At 38.1% G+C, this 15,197-nt stretch overlaps 2 protein-coding genes across 3 annotated transcripts; one reads left to right on the top strand and one right to left on the bottom strand.

Moving 5' to 3' along the window:
* Positions 1–22: 22 nt before the first annotated feature.
* On the top strand, positions 23–7,316 carry LOC106181024 (uncharacterized). Of its 2 annotated transcripts, XM_013565264.2 has the most exons (3): positions 23–175; positions 3,346–3,391; positions 4,719–7,316. In XM_013565264.2, the coding sequence occupies exon 3, from the start codon at positions 4,769–4,771 to the stop codon at positions 6,959–6,961; it is 2,193 nt and encodes a 730-aa protein (XP_013420718.2). In that variant the 5' UTR covers positions 23–175; positions 3,346–3,391; positions 4,719–4,768; the 3' UTR covers positions 6,962–7,316. The 2 variants fall into 2 exon arrangements, with proteins under 2 accessions (XP_013420718.2, XP_086856992.1); XM_087000866.1 differs by lacking the exon at positions 3,346–3,391 and having other exon boundaries at positions 35–175.
* Positions 7,170–15,080, bottom strand: LOC106181023 (uncharacterized). The gene is made up of 11 exons (XM_013565262.3): positions 14,925–15,080; positions 13,069–14,458; positions 12,418–12,532; positions 11,868–11,965; positions 10,710–10,825; positions 10,307–10,541; positions 9,517–9,661; positions 9,161–9,289; positions 8,728–8,861; positions 8,008–8,182; positions 7,170–7,831 (listed from the first exon to the last, which is right to left on the bottom strand). Exons 2-11 carry the CDS (start codon positions 14,391–14,393, stop codon positions 7,553–7,555), a joined length of 2,751 nt encoding a protein of 916 aa, XP_013420716.2. The 5' UTR covers positions 14,394–14,458; positions 14,925–15,080; the 3' UTR covers positions 7,170–7,552.
* Between the last annotated feature and the right edge of the window lie 117 nt (positions 15,081–15,197).

The raw sequence follows: 15,197 nt of genomic DNA, 5'->3' as shown, positions 1-15,197 counted from the left end.
GCCATATGCTCATGCTGCTGAATGACATCGTTTCATTCTTTCAAGTAAATTCAAGCTGTAACCATCTCATCGATGATCTAACAGCCGGTGGTTTTGTGCAGTAGTTTTCTCCATCAATCCATGCACAAATGACCTTGTCAAGCCTTGCTGCGGTCATATGCATGTTGCAACACAGGTACTGTATGCTCAAGACAACTTTCACTTTGTTTTACTTGGGAGCTCTTCACCTCTGTCACCTCTTCCTCGGTTAATGGCACAATGAGCTATTTTTCGCATACTAGACGGATCAAGAGGACAGCGGAGCGTGCATGCTAGCTTTACGAACTAAGTCAGTCAAAATTCTCGGTAAAATTTTCTGGGTCGCTGCTTTGGTACAGTGGTACATTGTAGGATCACAACCCCCTCTTAATTGTAGGGCTAGAGACGTGAGAATGAACAATTTCATGTACTAGTAAGACAATGATAGCTACATCTACCTGTACATACTCGGAAAATGTATCTGATTTTGTGTAATTTTTTAGCCATCTCATTTAGATCAAAAGCTATTCAAATTTCAGTGATTCCATGTTTGTCAATTTTTATATTTTAATATGCATGTGAAATAGACAAAGTAAAAAAAAAAAAAAAAAATATATATATATATATATATATATATATATATATATATATATATATATATATATATTTTTTTTTTTTTTTTTTTTTTTTTTTTTTTGTCCACAGATGCATGCAGTACAAGAAATACAAACTGATACAAAGCACATCCCAATAATCTGACATGATGATTAAAAATCTTTGTTCTTTCACTTCCCATGTATTTTGTCTTGCTGCCCTTTGCCATCTTTTTAGAACTTAAATTACTTGGGTAAGGTCTGGAAAACTTTGTCATTCATGATGTTGTTCATTTTGCTTTGCGAGGGGGTGTACCAGACAATTTAGCAGATTACATTGTCAGCACCTTAGCGAGATACCCCACTGAGATATGTTGTTCCTGCTAGTATGATAACTTTTGTTTTGAGCACAGTCTAAAACTTCTAAACCTTCTTTGGTTGTAAACTAGACCTATTTATCCACCTCTCCAGTTCGTTAAAGACTGGCAAATTACATAATAATGTATGATGAATTGGTGCTGCACATGCAAAAAAGTAAACATTTAAAAAAGACTTGAGAGAAACAGTAGAAGGTTATAGGGTGTGACTGAATTGCGTAAAACACCACAATACAGCACAATACACTTGAAAAAACAAGTCCAGTTGCAAGTAAACACAGGGAAGGGTAATTTCAAACAAAATAGGGTGATATAAAAGCAAAATATATTACTTAGTACAAAATATATTACTTAGTACTTAATATCATTGATACAACTTAACATATCAGCACCATTTTTTCATTGTCAGGTCAGCTGGCTCTTGGCTGGTAATATTTCCAACAAAAGCCACGCGTCAACATGGCTGCCGACCCGATGATATAAAAGTCTTGCCAATTTGTTAAGTAATATCCACGACATTAATTACCTAGTAATGTAGTTTCCTTTTATATCACCGTACTTTGATTTCTTTTGAGTAATTGCAACTGGAATTGTTTTTTCCAGTGTATTGCACTGTGTTGCGCTGTATTGTGGTGTATTGTGCAATTCAGTCACACGGAAGGTTATATAATGCACAGACAGAGAAGAGAAAGTATTCCTTTACATCATTTTTTGGGAAGTTTGGGACAACAGCCTTTGGTATTACTTTAGGTTATGTTATTTGAAAACTATATGATGGGATTTGGTTGGGTTTAAGTGGCAAAGAACTTCACATGTCAAATGCAAAACAAACCTTTCTACATTTGTAGTACATGCACTAGTACATATCAAGGTTTTTGTGGTTTTTATATTCATTAAGCAATCAAGAGTGCCTAGATGTCAGGTACACGTAATTAACGATGTCATTGCATGAATATATATGTCATGCAGGTTTCATTTAAATTATCTCAAATAACAATATTATATTGACAGCTGTAGTGTCAATTGGTATTAGACAATATCACCAACAGTATAGTAAAGCTACTATGTTTTAAGGAATTTACAAAAAATAAAGAAACTTATGAGTGTGATAAAAATTCACTTTGACTGTGCATATTTAACCAAAAATAAAAATTCAGGTACGTTTCATAGCTTTTTGAGGAGAGTGTGGTCATTGTCAGATTCTTGTACCTTTTTTAATCTTGTATAATATCATGTAGTGTCCATAGCCTTATTTAAATTGAAAGTTCAGTCCACCATGTCTGTTCAGGACTGGTTTCTCTATTGTAGATTTGCCTACTTACCCCCTCTATGGAGCCAATCATTGTTGTTAACCTTTGCATCAACCTCTTAGCAAATTGAAAGATACACGATATGGTGGGAAATAAGTTATCTGCTTTTAACAAAGTAATTGTGATATTTGTATTGGGTTACATTTGCCATGTGATGTCCGAGCGCTGCACATAAAGTCATGCGCATCTGTGCGTGCGTGGACAGTGGCTGTGTGTAATCTTCTGAAATGGCACCTTTGGCAAATGTTATCTAGGTTTAAGTTGATTGCTACTGGCCATTAGTGTGACAGTGTGGAAATGAGGAATATGTCAGTTGAAATAAAATCTGAAAGTTTAGTGTAACATGTATGAATACAAATGTGATAGCAGATTATTCATGTAGCTACTCTGAGGCATTGGCATTTTAATGCTTTTTACAAAATAATAATAATAAAAAAGATTGCTACAAGAAAATATATGTACAACAGAAAAAAAATTTTTTTTTTGAAAAAAAGGACATGCTGAATGCTTTTGGGATTTATTGCAAATACATTACCTATCACTATGTACTGGTATAGTATATGTTCAGCTTTTTCTCTAAATATTGTATTACTCCAAACTGGAATTTTCAGTGCTTTTCCATGCCCTCTTCCCTCACCCTCCATATGACCCCCCCCCCCCCCCCCCCCATCTCTGATACCCCCCCTCTCCCTCTTTTACCCACTCACTCCATGAGAACATTGCTGTTCAGCAATGATGGTTGTCTGTTCCTTTTGTGTATTGATCCAGCCACATATTACAAAGCATTATCCACTGCATATTTATAGCATATCATCATTTATTTAGACTAAACCATGAATATTTGATTATTTGTTCAATTCTGTGTGCTGCATATTCTGCCTTTTGAGAACGCAATTGAACGTGAATTTTAAATTATGCATAGTGTTGGCTTCCTTTCACATCATTATATTCAGCACTGGAAGACCAAGTTCCTTGCAGCTGGGTGTTTTGTCACTTAGATTATCTATTGATGATACAATGAATGTAATAAGGGACATTCCATTTCAGATGTGGTTAGCCAAGTTGTAAGAAGACCACGCTACAGAATTTATTGGTATGTATATCTTTATTTTATAATGTGATCAAGATATTTGTCATGTCTGTTTTGGGAAAGTATAACTGCAAATGTATACGGCATTCAGTTAAAAAAAAAAAAAAAAAAAAAAGAACTCTTGACTATGCCAAATGTCCCAGCTGCATTTCAAATGTTTTTTTTCCTAAATTTGGAGTCAAGATTTAAAATATGTTTAAATTAAACATCTTAAATATTCTTAATATACATGCATGTTTTTGGTTTTTATACTTATAATAATATAACATCAGTCAATCATATTACTTTAATTGTCAAATTTTCAATTATAATACAATTTCTCCTTTAACCTCAAGTAGCGAAAACCTCAGTTTTACATCAAAGGTAATAAAAAGATTGAACACAATGAAAAGTAACATTTTACAGAAGTTGGTGCATGCATTATCTTATTTTCAGGGGGTTTTTAATATGCAAAATGCAGTGAAAACAAATCGTTCATATTTTCAATCACCAGTTTATGTGGCATATGTTGCAAAATTACAGTATCAGTATTGACATTTAAGCAGTTCATCATGAATATTTCAAATGTTAACTCCAACAAATGGACAGCAGTAGAACAGCCAGAACCAGAAATCAATTGAAACTCTCTATGCCAAAGGTTTTGTTTGACTGGTTTGCACATAACAGTCGTGCAGTCATAACAGATATTGTACAAGCTGTATCAAATATCTTGGAACGATGTAATAATTATGTATAATGCATATTGTGTGGTAATTGCATTATCTTTTATTTTTGCATCATTCTTCTTTCTTTTACTTGTTATTTTTGGGGAAAATGTTATTAATTTTTGGACATTTTAAGTATTGCTGAATTTTGGATTATAGTCTTGAAATGAAATTTAATCAAGCAGGCAACTGATAACATTGATTTTTTATGCAGTGAACAGTGTTAGTATTCTCATTTATTCATTTATTACAGGTTGTGCAGGCAAAGTGGATATTGTTTAGAATGTGTACATAATGGGCGCATTGTACTAAGCTGTGTAACTCTAACCTTAGATTTGACCTTTTTATAGGGCTATGCTTTTTATTACCAAGACGATTATAAGATATGCATACATTGTTAGAAGGGAACCTTAGATAAGGCGTAAAGTACCACACCAACACAGTAGCTGCCAGATTTTAAATCTATCATGGTGCAATTTTTTTTTCTTTTTTTGACAATGATAGCTTTTTCTTTTTCTTTTGTGCTTTAAGGTCTTTTATTTGTTTACTGTAAGTGAGGACTGGAGATACTGTAAACATATCTTTACTGGTATATTTAATTGAAAATAATGGTTGATGTCTTACAGGTCTGTGGTCCCCCATTGCTGCAGATACTAACAAGATTGACAGCATTAGTATGGAAGATGTGACAGTGACCATCAAGCAGGAGCCCGAGGATGACTATTACTCTGGTCAGTGTGGGCAGTATGAAGATAATGACCAAGTATCCACACCACTCAGTGACCACACCCCAGCACACAGTGGCCCCTCCTTGATCCTGTCGTTGGCCCCCAGTAACAGTAAGGTGGTGCGACCCCCCTCAGACCTGCCCTATACCTGCCACACCTGTAGGTTTGAGACCTCGGAGCCAGATGTGCACCAGAACCATGCCAACTTGCACATTCACCCACAGCCAGTGTGCGATATCTGTATGCTGGAGCTAGAGGACTTTGACTGCTTGCAGACACACCGGCTGCTGCACTTTAACTCTTCCCTGGTCTGTTATGCCTGTGATGTCACATTTGTGGCCAGCACACCCAACCCAGAGCAGAGCGTGGCTTACCAGGGCCTGCTCCACCTCTCCTCCATACACGGAGAAAAAAATCTGAGTAGTGAGTGCCATGTGGTCATGTACTGCCCAGTATGCCAGCAGAGGTTTTCAGACAGCAAGGCTTTCATCTACCACATGTGTATGCATGCTGTGGCTGAAGTCAATAATTACTTCTGTAAATTCTGTGGGTTACAGTTCATTGGTAGGCGAGCTCTGCAGGCTCACTTCAGTGGCCCACGTCACATGGAGATGAAGAAAAAGCTGGCAGATGTGTTTGTGTGCGCAGAATGTCGCGTCATCTTTCCAAACCGTGACAGCTATGCCATGCACCAGTTACAGCGGGCGCAGGAAGAGTCGTGTGTAGGCAGCAGAAAGGCCCCCACCTCCATATGCTGCCCTATATGTGAGCCTACCCCTGTTCTGCTGAAAACTGTGCAGGAGTTTGAGGCACATTTACAAAACAAACATGTGCCTCCTGCACCTGCTGTAGACACAGGAAAGAGAGGGGGTCAACCAATGATCTGTAAGACTTGTGGAGAAAAATTGAAGGACTTGGACGCCCTTATGTTACATATGTTTGAGCACAAGGCACCAAACAGCCAACCTGGCCAGAAGGGCAAAGAACCAGAGGCAGTTGAGGAAAAGATTTCAACTGCCCAGTCCACCTCGCTGACCATTCCAGTCACCACAGCCAGCCAGGGTGAGGTAGACCAGCAGGTGCCCCTGTTGCTGAGACTGCAGGATGAGCTGTACTGTAAGTTTTGTGCTGGGAGGTTTGATTGCAAGGATTCCCTGGCCATGCATGTGATGACAGACCACTCTGAGGACATGTACTCCGGTGACATCAAGTCCAGCCCCAGGTCCTCCTCCTCTTCCTCCAGCATCAGTTACTTGGCTGGAGGGAGCTCAGCAGGCTACAATAGTTTGACCAAGATGAATGATGAGTTCGCTGCCCCAGGGACAGTGTCACAACAGCGTGCAGACATGCATCGAGGCAACATGCAGGTGTGTGGGCAGTGTGGCATGATTTTCACCTCCTTGGACGCACTTGCAATGCACATGATGACACATGCACACCACGACATGGAAGATGTGGAGAAGGAGAGACGCCAGCGAGGCGAGGGTCACAGTCTGTGGAATAGCAAAGAGCCCATGCAACCACAGGTGAAGAGGCTCAGGGCTGCCTCTGCTAGCATTGCTGGGGATGCTTTACCACTGCATATAAAGAGGACCAGGCCAGCATCTGCCAGTATGGTGGAAGACATGTCAGTAGGAGCGAGCCTGCGTAAAGTGTCATCCCCACACAAGGCAGTGCCCCCAAAATGCCCTGCTTCCTTGCAGAGCCATCCTGCTTTTTCGGAACCGGTGAATTTTGCACATCACAGCAGGGCTCTCAGCCTGGTGCCCTCGGCCAGACACAAGTCTGCTCATACGTATGAAAAAAGCCACACCCCTTCCTCCGTCCATGTTCCAGCAACCAGATCAGCCAGGTCAGACTGCTCTACACCACTGTCCGAGACAGCGCAGATGAACCCAGACACCACGCATGGTGAGGCTAGTCCCAGCACCAGTGGGGAAACCTCCAGTATTGTAGACTTTGTGTTGGAGAATCGGGAGTCTTTGAAAATGTGCAGACACTGCAAGATTGTGTTTGCAGAGAAAACTCTATACTATTTGCATATGGGTTTGCACAACTTGAACAATGCATGGCAGTGCAATTTGTGTGGGCGTATTTGTAGAGATGCAAGGGAATTCTCAGCTCATGTTATTCATTTCTAGTCTTGATAACAGCCATTTGTTACCTTATTGTTTGTGAGCATTAGCTCTCTTTTATTCACCATACCCCGTTTGTCACCGTTATTTGTGCATATGGATTGCTTTAATTATTATTTTTTTTGCTTAAATGCAGATCTAGTCAGATGAATACTTCCCAAATGTTAAAATTTTATATGTGGTTTATATTGATGTTGAAAGTGGAAGGAAAAGATGCGCAGAAAACATTTTATTTTATTTATAAATAATTGAAAATAATCGTTCAGGTTGTGTATAGTGAAAAGCTTTGAATACATGTAAATTGAACACTTGGCACTTTTTGATTTATTTAAAACAATAAAGAATTGGTTTTTTCTTTAAAGCATTAATTTTTTCTCGTAGTACCTTAACTTATAACCAGTTCATTTTTAGCAAAAGAAAGTTAAAGACAAAAAAAGGTACTCTTCTAAATGGCACTTGAAATGTTCAAATATTTTGGCACAAAATTAAAAATCTCATTTGTATTAAAGAACAAATTTTCCGAAAGTTTTTGATGAAACAATTTGACTTGCAAATCAATATGCTCCTATGTAACATTCCAGTTTGTGGGAGTTGGTGTCAACACACGGAGGTGGTTTTGCGCGACTCCTTCTGACAGGAGACTTGGTAGTTGACATCATCCGTGTTATACTGGGCTTTCAGCAGAAACCTGCGCACGCTTTGGTTACTGGGGAAGGTGTATTGTATTGCACTCATCTGATACTTGAATAAAGTTTTCTTTGGATCCAAGTGTGGCAGTTTCTCTCTGTCACTCTCCTCTTCCTGTGGTGACAGACTGCCGAACCCAGACCTGCGCCTGTGGGGATGTCTCTCTGCGCCATGCTGCTGCCTGGATTTCTGTAAGGGATGACAAATCAAGATCACCTTTAAGGACTTAAAATCTTATAATTGTTTCCATTAAGATAACAAAACTTTCTGTAGATTGCATTTAGGAAATACTAGCACATAAACTACAATATTTTTATGTGGGTCATACCAAAATGTAAATGCTGATGTCTTATAAGGTCACTAACTTGTTTTTGTTTTCTGCCTGCCACGCGGCGTGCTGTGTCCACTGCTAGCACTGTCTGTAAGAAAACGCCAATAAAAGGAAGACAGGGCGGCTTGTGTAACGCCTTCTCTAGGGCGGCACGGTAACGGCAGTGGTTCTTCTCATGGGACATCAACTCGGACAAGTCTTGGTAAATCCTGCAAAGAAACGATGCCGTCACACTTGCAACACTTTAATTTGATACACACTTTTTCATAAGATGATTTCTGTTTTCTCAGGTCCAAGAATGTTATATTTTTCATTATCACTAAATAACTAGACTGCAACTTAAAGGGATAAAAACTCTTCGTTTTGGCCAAAAAATGAATTTTCCTGGAGTAAACATCAATTTTCCCATACTTACCAATGGTTAATGAATCTATTTTTACATTCAAAGTTAGTCCCTGGTTTTTTTCTGAAAAGTTTGGTTTTTTGATAAAATCTCTTAAGAGATTATAACCGAGTACAGCCATCAATGGAGGTCACATGATCTGAAGACAAGCTCAGATATCAGAATAATAGCCATAACTGCCGCTTTTGTGGTAAAACAGAATATATTATATTTCTATGAGTTGTTCACAATGTTTTTATTGTGAAATATAGATATCACATGAAGAGTTATTATCCCTTTAATGGAAAATGATTTTAATTTTACATAGAAATATCAATCATTCTGCAAAGTTTTTATTACATGTTTACATACTTATATTTCCTGGAGAATTTTTCTTTGACTCTATTCCAAGTGTCTGTCAGCCTGTAGATGGGTGTAAGTTGAAGGCCTCCAAGAATGGCACGTAAAGAGTTGAAATTCTTCATGTGCCTCAACCTGTCTGCAACCTAAAATTACAAAATCAGAACCAATACTGCCTCTGAACAGCTCTTTTTGGGTTGTAATTGTTTGGATGTCAAATTTCAAGTTATATTTTTTTCCTATTCTCTTTTTTATTACAGGCAGGGGGGGGGGGGGGGGAGTACAGATTTAGAACTGAGATGCCATTTAGCTAATGATGATGAGAGGATTTCTGATGGAAATTAAAAGAAAAAAAAAAAACTAGCTAGTACTGATATTACATAGTGGTAATGACAGAATAAACATTATCAACCCTTGAGAATTCTGTATCTTCAAAAAATCTTACCAGGATAAACTTCACAATAATTCTTGCCCTCTCCTCGGGAGTGTCTGGGAGTAACACTTCAGTTGCCACCAAATTTGCCACACGGTCAAAGAAGGCAATTGCCATCATCACATTGGGGGCACGGACGTACTGGAATTGAGAACAAACATGATCACTTTTATCTTTATGAAAATGAAGGAAAAATTGGGGAAAAGCTCCAAATTCACACATACACATAAATACACACACACACACATTAAAAAAAAAGAAAAAACTTCTTCAAGTAAACTTATATTAAATGGAAATAATGTTAAACCAAAGAAAATCTACCAGAAAGTGGACATTGTAAACAAAACACTATTACTATAAGTGAGCACCTTGTCCTTCTGTGTCCAGATACAATCCACCAGCTCTGAGCTATGTATCCTGACCAACAGCTCTTTGTCTATCAGAGTCAGCTCTGTGGCCAAGGCATCCACGCTAAGGTCAGTGATCAGCTCTGGCCTTTCACACACACTATGTCTATAGGGGAAGGAGCAAAACTTTTAATGCTACAAAACCATATGCCTCTCATAACAAAATGCATATTCAACCTTGCAAATTAAAAAAAAAAATTAATTTTAACTTGTTTGCACTGAGAATTTATTAATGGCACAAATTTAAGGATGCCTGTTAAGTAAGTACTTGCATCAAATTATTGCCACTAAACTTGACCAAAAGCCACCATGATAGTATTTCAAATAGTATAATTTAAAGATATGTACCACAGAAATTCATTACATTATAAATTTAAAAATGATATTTGCACAGATATTTCTGCCTACTAGTACTTTCTGCACTGTACAGAATGAGGGGAAAATATTTAGTAAAACAAATTTACAAACAAATTTTAAAAGTTTTAAGTCTTTTTTCTGCTGACCATGAGATTGAGAGGGAGGGGCATGTGGGTTTCATTTGTACAGTATAAGAAACTGGTATAAAAGATTTATATGCATTATAAGAAATTCCCTCACTCTACTCATGTGTCTTTAAAGATTCTGTCCATTCTGATATTAAAATACCTAGTTTCAGTAACAACTTTATTGGAGTACTACTACGATCATTCCTCCTTAGTCATATTTGTATGTCACTGTAACCACATGAAATTGTCTTAAAGAAAAAAAGTACCCTTTTTTGAAGTAGGTGTCAACCCCTGCTGTATTGCTGGCAGCATGTATGTCATTTGTCAACACATCCTCCAAGTGGTTGTTGGCTGTGGCTCTCTGGTCCTCTGGGGACTGCAGCAGGTGCCCCAACCCAGGCAGCCTGGACAACCTCTTCCTAGCGCTGACAGAGAAGGACGGTCTCCTAGCTCCAGACACATCATCTGGAGGTTCAGTGTCATGAGGCTGAGGGCCACTCACTGAAAACAGGTGAAGTTTTTTCTACAGACATGATACTAAAATAAAATGTGATTTAATTTTGTCAACACCTACTGTAGTTTGGAAATGCTAAATAATAAATAGCACTGGTGAAAAAAAATAATAGTAAAAAATCTCCATCCCACAGAAATATAAAACAATGCACTCACTTTTCCTGCACCTCTGAACATTTGGTCCAGTTTGGAGGTCTTGGGGACGGGACATGTCCCTGAAAACATCAGATCTCGAGCTTCTCTCACCATGGCTGGTCTTCTGGTAGTCTGAGCTGAAAACAAGGGTTGTTCATTATTTGGAGGCAATTATTTGAATGTCATTACTTTGTGTGGAGATACATACAGAAGTACATCAGAACTGTACACAAAACTGAAGTCACATTACTTGGGTTAATCTACACTATACTGCACTGCAACAGTATATTAATTAGCATGGGTATCATCTTTGATGTGTCCTTAGTAGGACACTGGTGTAATAACACTCAACATTCAGTGCTTCATTCTTTACTACCATGTGAATGTGTGCCAACACAGTGTGTTAATTAGATGCCAGGAAAATAATCTGCACTTGCCCCACCCACTCTCTAATTATTTTCTATCACAATTTTTCCATCCTTGACCACATCAAGCCAGGCTAATAACTTTCCACTCTCACTCTGCTCTGCAAATTCTTGGATTTTTCATAAGCTATGACATGCAAATTTATAAACTCAAAACTTTTGGTTGCATGACAAAAAATTGTTCATCTTTTTAAATGGATATTTAACGTGTAACAAATATACTGCTAATTTTGCAAGTTTGCCCTTAAAGCCAATATACCCTTTGGTATTGGTACCACAAATAAGAGCAACAATTGAATTAATAATATCATGGGACATGTTTTTTCAACAGTCTTTCCACAATATCTGAGAAATTGATTTCTTTTTCCCTATGAGGATTATTAACACAAGGACCAAAGCCATGTGTGGTCTGGTAAAAAAACATCTACGGTCACGTCACATATAGATTAAAAGATATAATGTTTAAAACACATGGTGTTTTAGTAGTTTAAATTTAGTCTGTAAATAAATACACATGTAGTGAAGTTAAATAGTCTACTAAATAAATATATATAAATAAATAAATGAACAAGAAAATATATGAATGAACTGATAAATAAACAAGCAAGAGAATTCATCAGCACACAAAGCAATTTGATAAAAATTTTTAAATTATATTTTTGTCCAATACCTCATTTTAATACATACACCTGTGCCGATTGGTCCTATCCACCATCACATACATGTGAACACACATAAACACGCACACACATACCTTAAAGCATGGGAAGACATCAGGCACTCTCCTTCTATCATCCTTCCAGCTTGGTTAATGGTAAAGTTCAAATCACTCTTACTCCTTAACTGGTGTATCTATTGACATTAAAGAAGAAGAAAACACGTGAACAAGTCAACCTGGCAATGCCATTAACAAGAAATGTGATCATCTTATTGTTTTACTCAAAGCGATCTGCGTCACTGTTCACTTGATCCCTAAAGGGCGAGTTAAGACAAATAAGCCACTTACTTAAACATCTCACTGATAAAAACAATGGATAATGTTATCTTTCACCTTTTTTTCTAAGCTTAAAAAATTACCTTCAATTACATGAGAGTGAGAGTCACGTTTCAAGTATGTTTAAATTACATCATAAAGTTATCTCAACAGAAACCTAATTCAAACATGTATCTAAAAACAAAGAGGAATCAGAAGAGCTTAAAATGTTATGTAATATAAGGCCATCTCTCCCCCCCCCCCCCACCCCCCCACCACCACCACCACCACCACCACCACCTCCTCCCTCTCTTTATGCTTGCATACATGCCTCGGCCTTAAAATGTCTCTCTTCTTTTGTCAACTTAGGAAATAAGGATTTCAAACTTAATGACGCTGACAACTTCTTCCGTTTACATCTCTCAGCAGAAACTTCATCTTTGTTTCTAGGAAAAGAGGGTCAGAAGTCATGAATTAAACAGTTTCAACTCAAACAACTGTTATAATACAGGTAAGCTACTTGAATAACCTATTTATATTTCGTGGATTTCAAATTATACATGCTAGCTCTAAATTATCTCCTTTTAGACAAAATATTTTAGCAAATGGTCTGAATTTTAAAGGATAAATAAAAGATAGCAAATGGAGATTTTAAATAACAATAGACAATGTAACATTTCAGTACTCCTTACTGAATTTAATAAAAATCATACTGCTATTGGAAAAGAAAGTTCCCTAACAATGGAAGGTCAGCCAGGGATCAAAAGACCTAATTTTTAAGTCAACACTTACCCCCAATACCCTATAAAAACCAGCCAACAATATAAACAAAATCTTTCTTTCTAGAAAATGTTGTTTTTTTTTCAGTATGATGCTTTAAGATTCTAATAGATATAAAAAGATCAAAAATTTCAGTCAACCCCTATATAAACAGGTCACTAAAGCAGACCACAATCTCTCCAACCCTAACAGCAGAACGTACCTGTAGTAATCCTCCAGAAAACTTGCCCCTCCTTTCAGCACTGTGGGCACAGACAGCATGCGTAGGAGCTGTGTCCTGTCCATGTGGTATCCCAACCCCCTGTGACCCTCTTGTCTCTGGTACTTGGCCAGCACACTGCAGTCGGACTGAGACCCGTGAGGGGTGAGGGTGTCTGAGGTATTGGGGGAGTATAAACCAGTAGAATTCAGCAGATCAGGTAGACACAAGGCACCTTCATCTTCAGCTCTGGCATTCATTTTATCCACTAATTTTTCTTTTAAACTATCTTCTAAAAGCTTTAGGTTTGAGACACTTTTGTCTTTCTGATTTTTAAACTTTTCAGAATCATGTGATAACAGTGGATCAGGTGTTTCTACTTCTTTGATATCATTGCAAATCTCAGGTAGTGGAATTGTGCTTACAGAGTCAATATCTTTTTTACTGAACATTGTCGGCACTTGAGACAATTGATATGCAGCTTTTGAGAGGAATCGTGAAAATGAGCTCTTTTCAGTGGCAAATTTACTTTCCCTGTCAGCAAAACCATTGTATTTTTCCACTAAACATTTGACTGGCTGCAGGCTGGAGGAATCTATTTCCCTCTCAGATGATATCTGCTGTGTTGTCTTCCGGTGGGTGTTCCTCATTGTGAGTGTCTTCGCTGTTGTGCTGGTTCTGCTTCGGCTTCCTGCTCCTGCCATGATGGTGTTTATGCCTGGGGCAACAACAGCTGCAGCAGAAGCAGAGCCTGCTCCTAAAAAATCTCTACGTCTCTGGGCTCTGGAAGGCTCTTCTTCATCTTCATCTGAAGATTCTGATGAGGAGACATACTTTGTAGTAGTTACCCTAATAACAGTGAGGTTCACATGGCTTTCAGCATCTTCAGTCTGCTGTCTGTTCAGCACAGCGACGTCCTGGACCCAACCTTTCCAGATCCTTTCTGAGCGAACCGTTTCTGCATATTCATAATGACGGGCTGTGCCATTAGGTAGGTCTACATGGATCCGCTTATACTTCCTGTCATCTTGCACAACAATATCTGAGGCATCTAGTGGCAGAATACTTATCAACTCCACTCCTTCTAACTCAGGATCTGACTCTGTCCATACCTCTGGCTGCTTTACATAGTCAGGAAGACATTTTTCTGCAATAAACAAGGTGTCAGCTGTGAGAGCGAGATGAACACTTCTGATCCCCTCACCCTCTTCTGTGATTTCCATGAAGCGTGCCTCCTGGAGAACAATGACCTTTCTGAACTCCACATACTCGGGGGACTTGAGCAGCCTGTACATCACCCCTGGCTTGAAATGCCACAGGCTGTTCATCTCTGCTCACACTAGTCTGACCTAGCTCACGTATACACACAGCTCCTACACTGTACAGCTCTCACCTGGAGGAAACAAAAGATTGTCATTTCTTCCATTTCAAATTGACATACAGTGAAACAATTCAAATTCACGGTGTTTTAAACATGATGTATATCTTTAAAGAATTGTTCTGGAACATGTGAGAATAGAAAATTTTAGGTGGAGATGAGAAGTTATCCCCAAGCACTCTAGATTTGTTTCTTGGCCCATCATGTGACCTTAATCTGTAAATCTTCTTCATAACAGAGTTATGTAAAAATTTTAACTTTTTTATTAGCCCAGGGGGATAATTGCAGCTGGATAGAGCCTGATGGCGCAGCCCATTTCACATCTGACATAAATGATAACTACACAACTTAATATGCCAGTATTCTACATTATTTTTCAATAAATTAAAGGTAAAAAAATACTACTAGAGTCTAGACTGCCGATCTAACATTATATGTATGTGTCAAATAAACAATATATAAAAACAAATATATTACTCACCTAAAGAGAATACATATTCCCAATATTCTGAAACAGAGAGCTGGCGTTTACATGATGTTTCTTTCCATTTCCAAGAACAGGCATGGACTTCAAGCAGTCCTCTTATGACGTCAATTCGCGGTGACCATAGATGGCAGCATCACCTAGTACGAAGGTCCTATGACCAAGACAAGCTTTTACAAAAGACCGACAACCGCCTTTTTTTAAATCGAATTTCGAAATGCAGTTACACCCTTCTGTTATTAATGCATCCATTGTTGTTTCAGCTATCAA

Source organism: Lingula anatina, chromosome 1, assembly GCF_051362555.1.
Source record: "Lingula anatina isolate TDL-2025a chromosome 1, LinAna3.0, whole genome shotgun sequence".
NCBI lineage: Eukaryota > Metazoa > Brachiopoda > Lingulata > Lingulida > Lingulidae > Lingula > Lingula anatina.
This window is presented reverse-complemented; position numbering and strand designations above follow the sequence as displayed.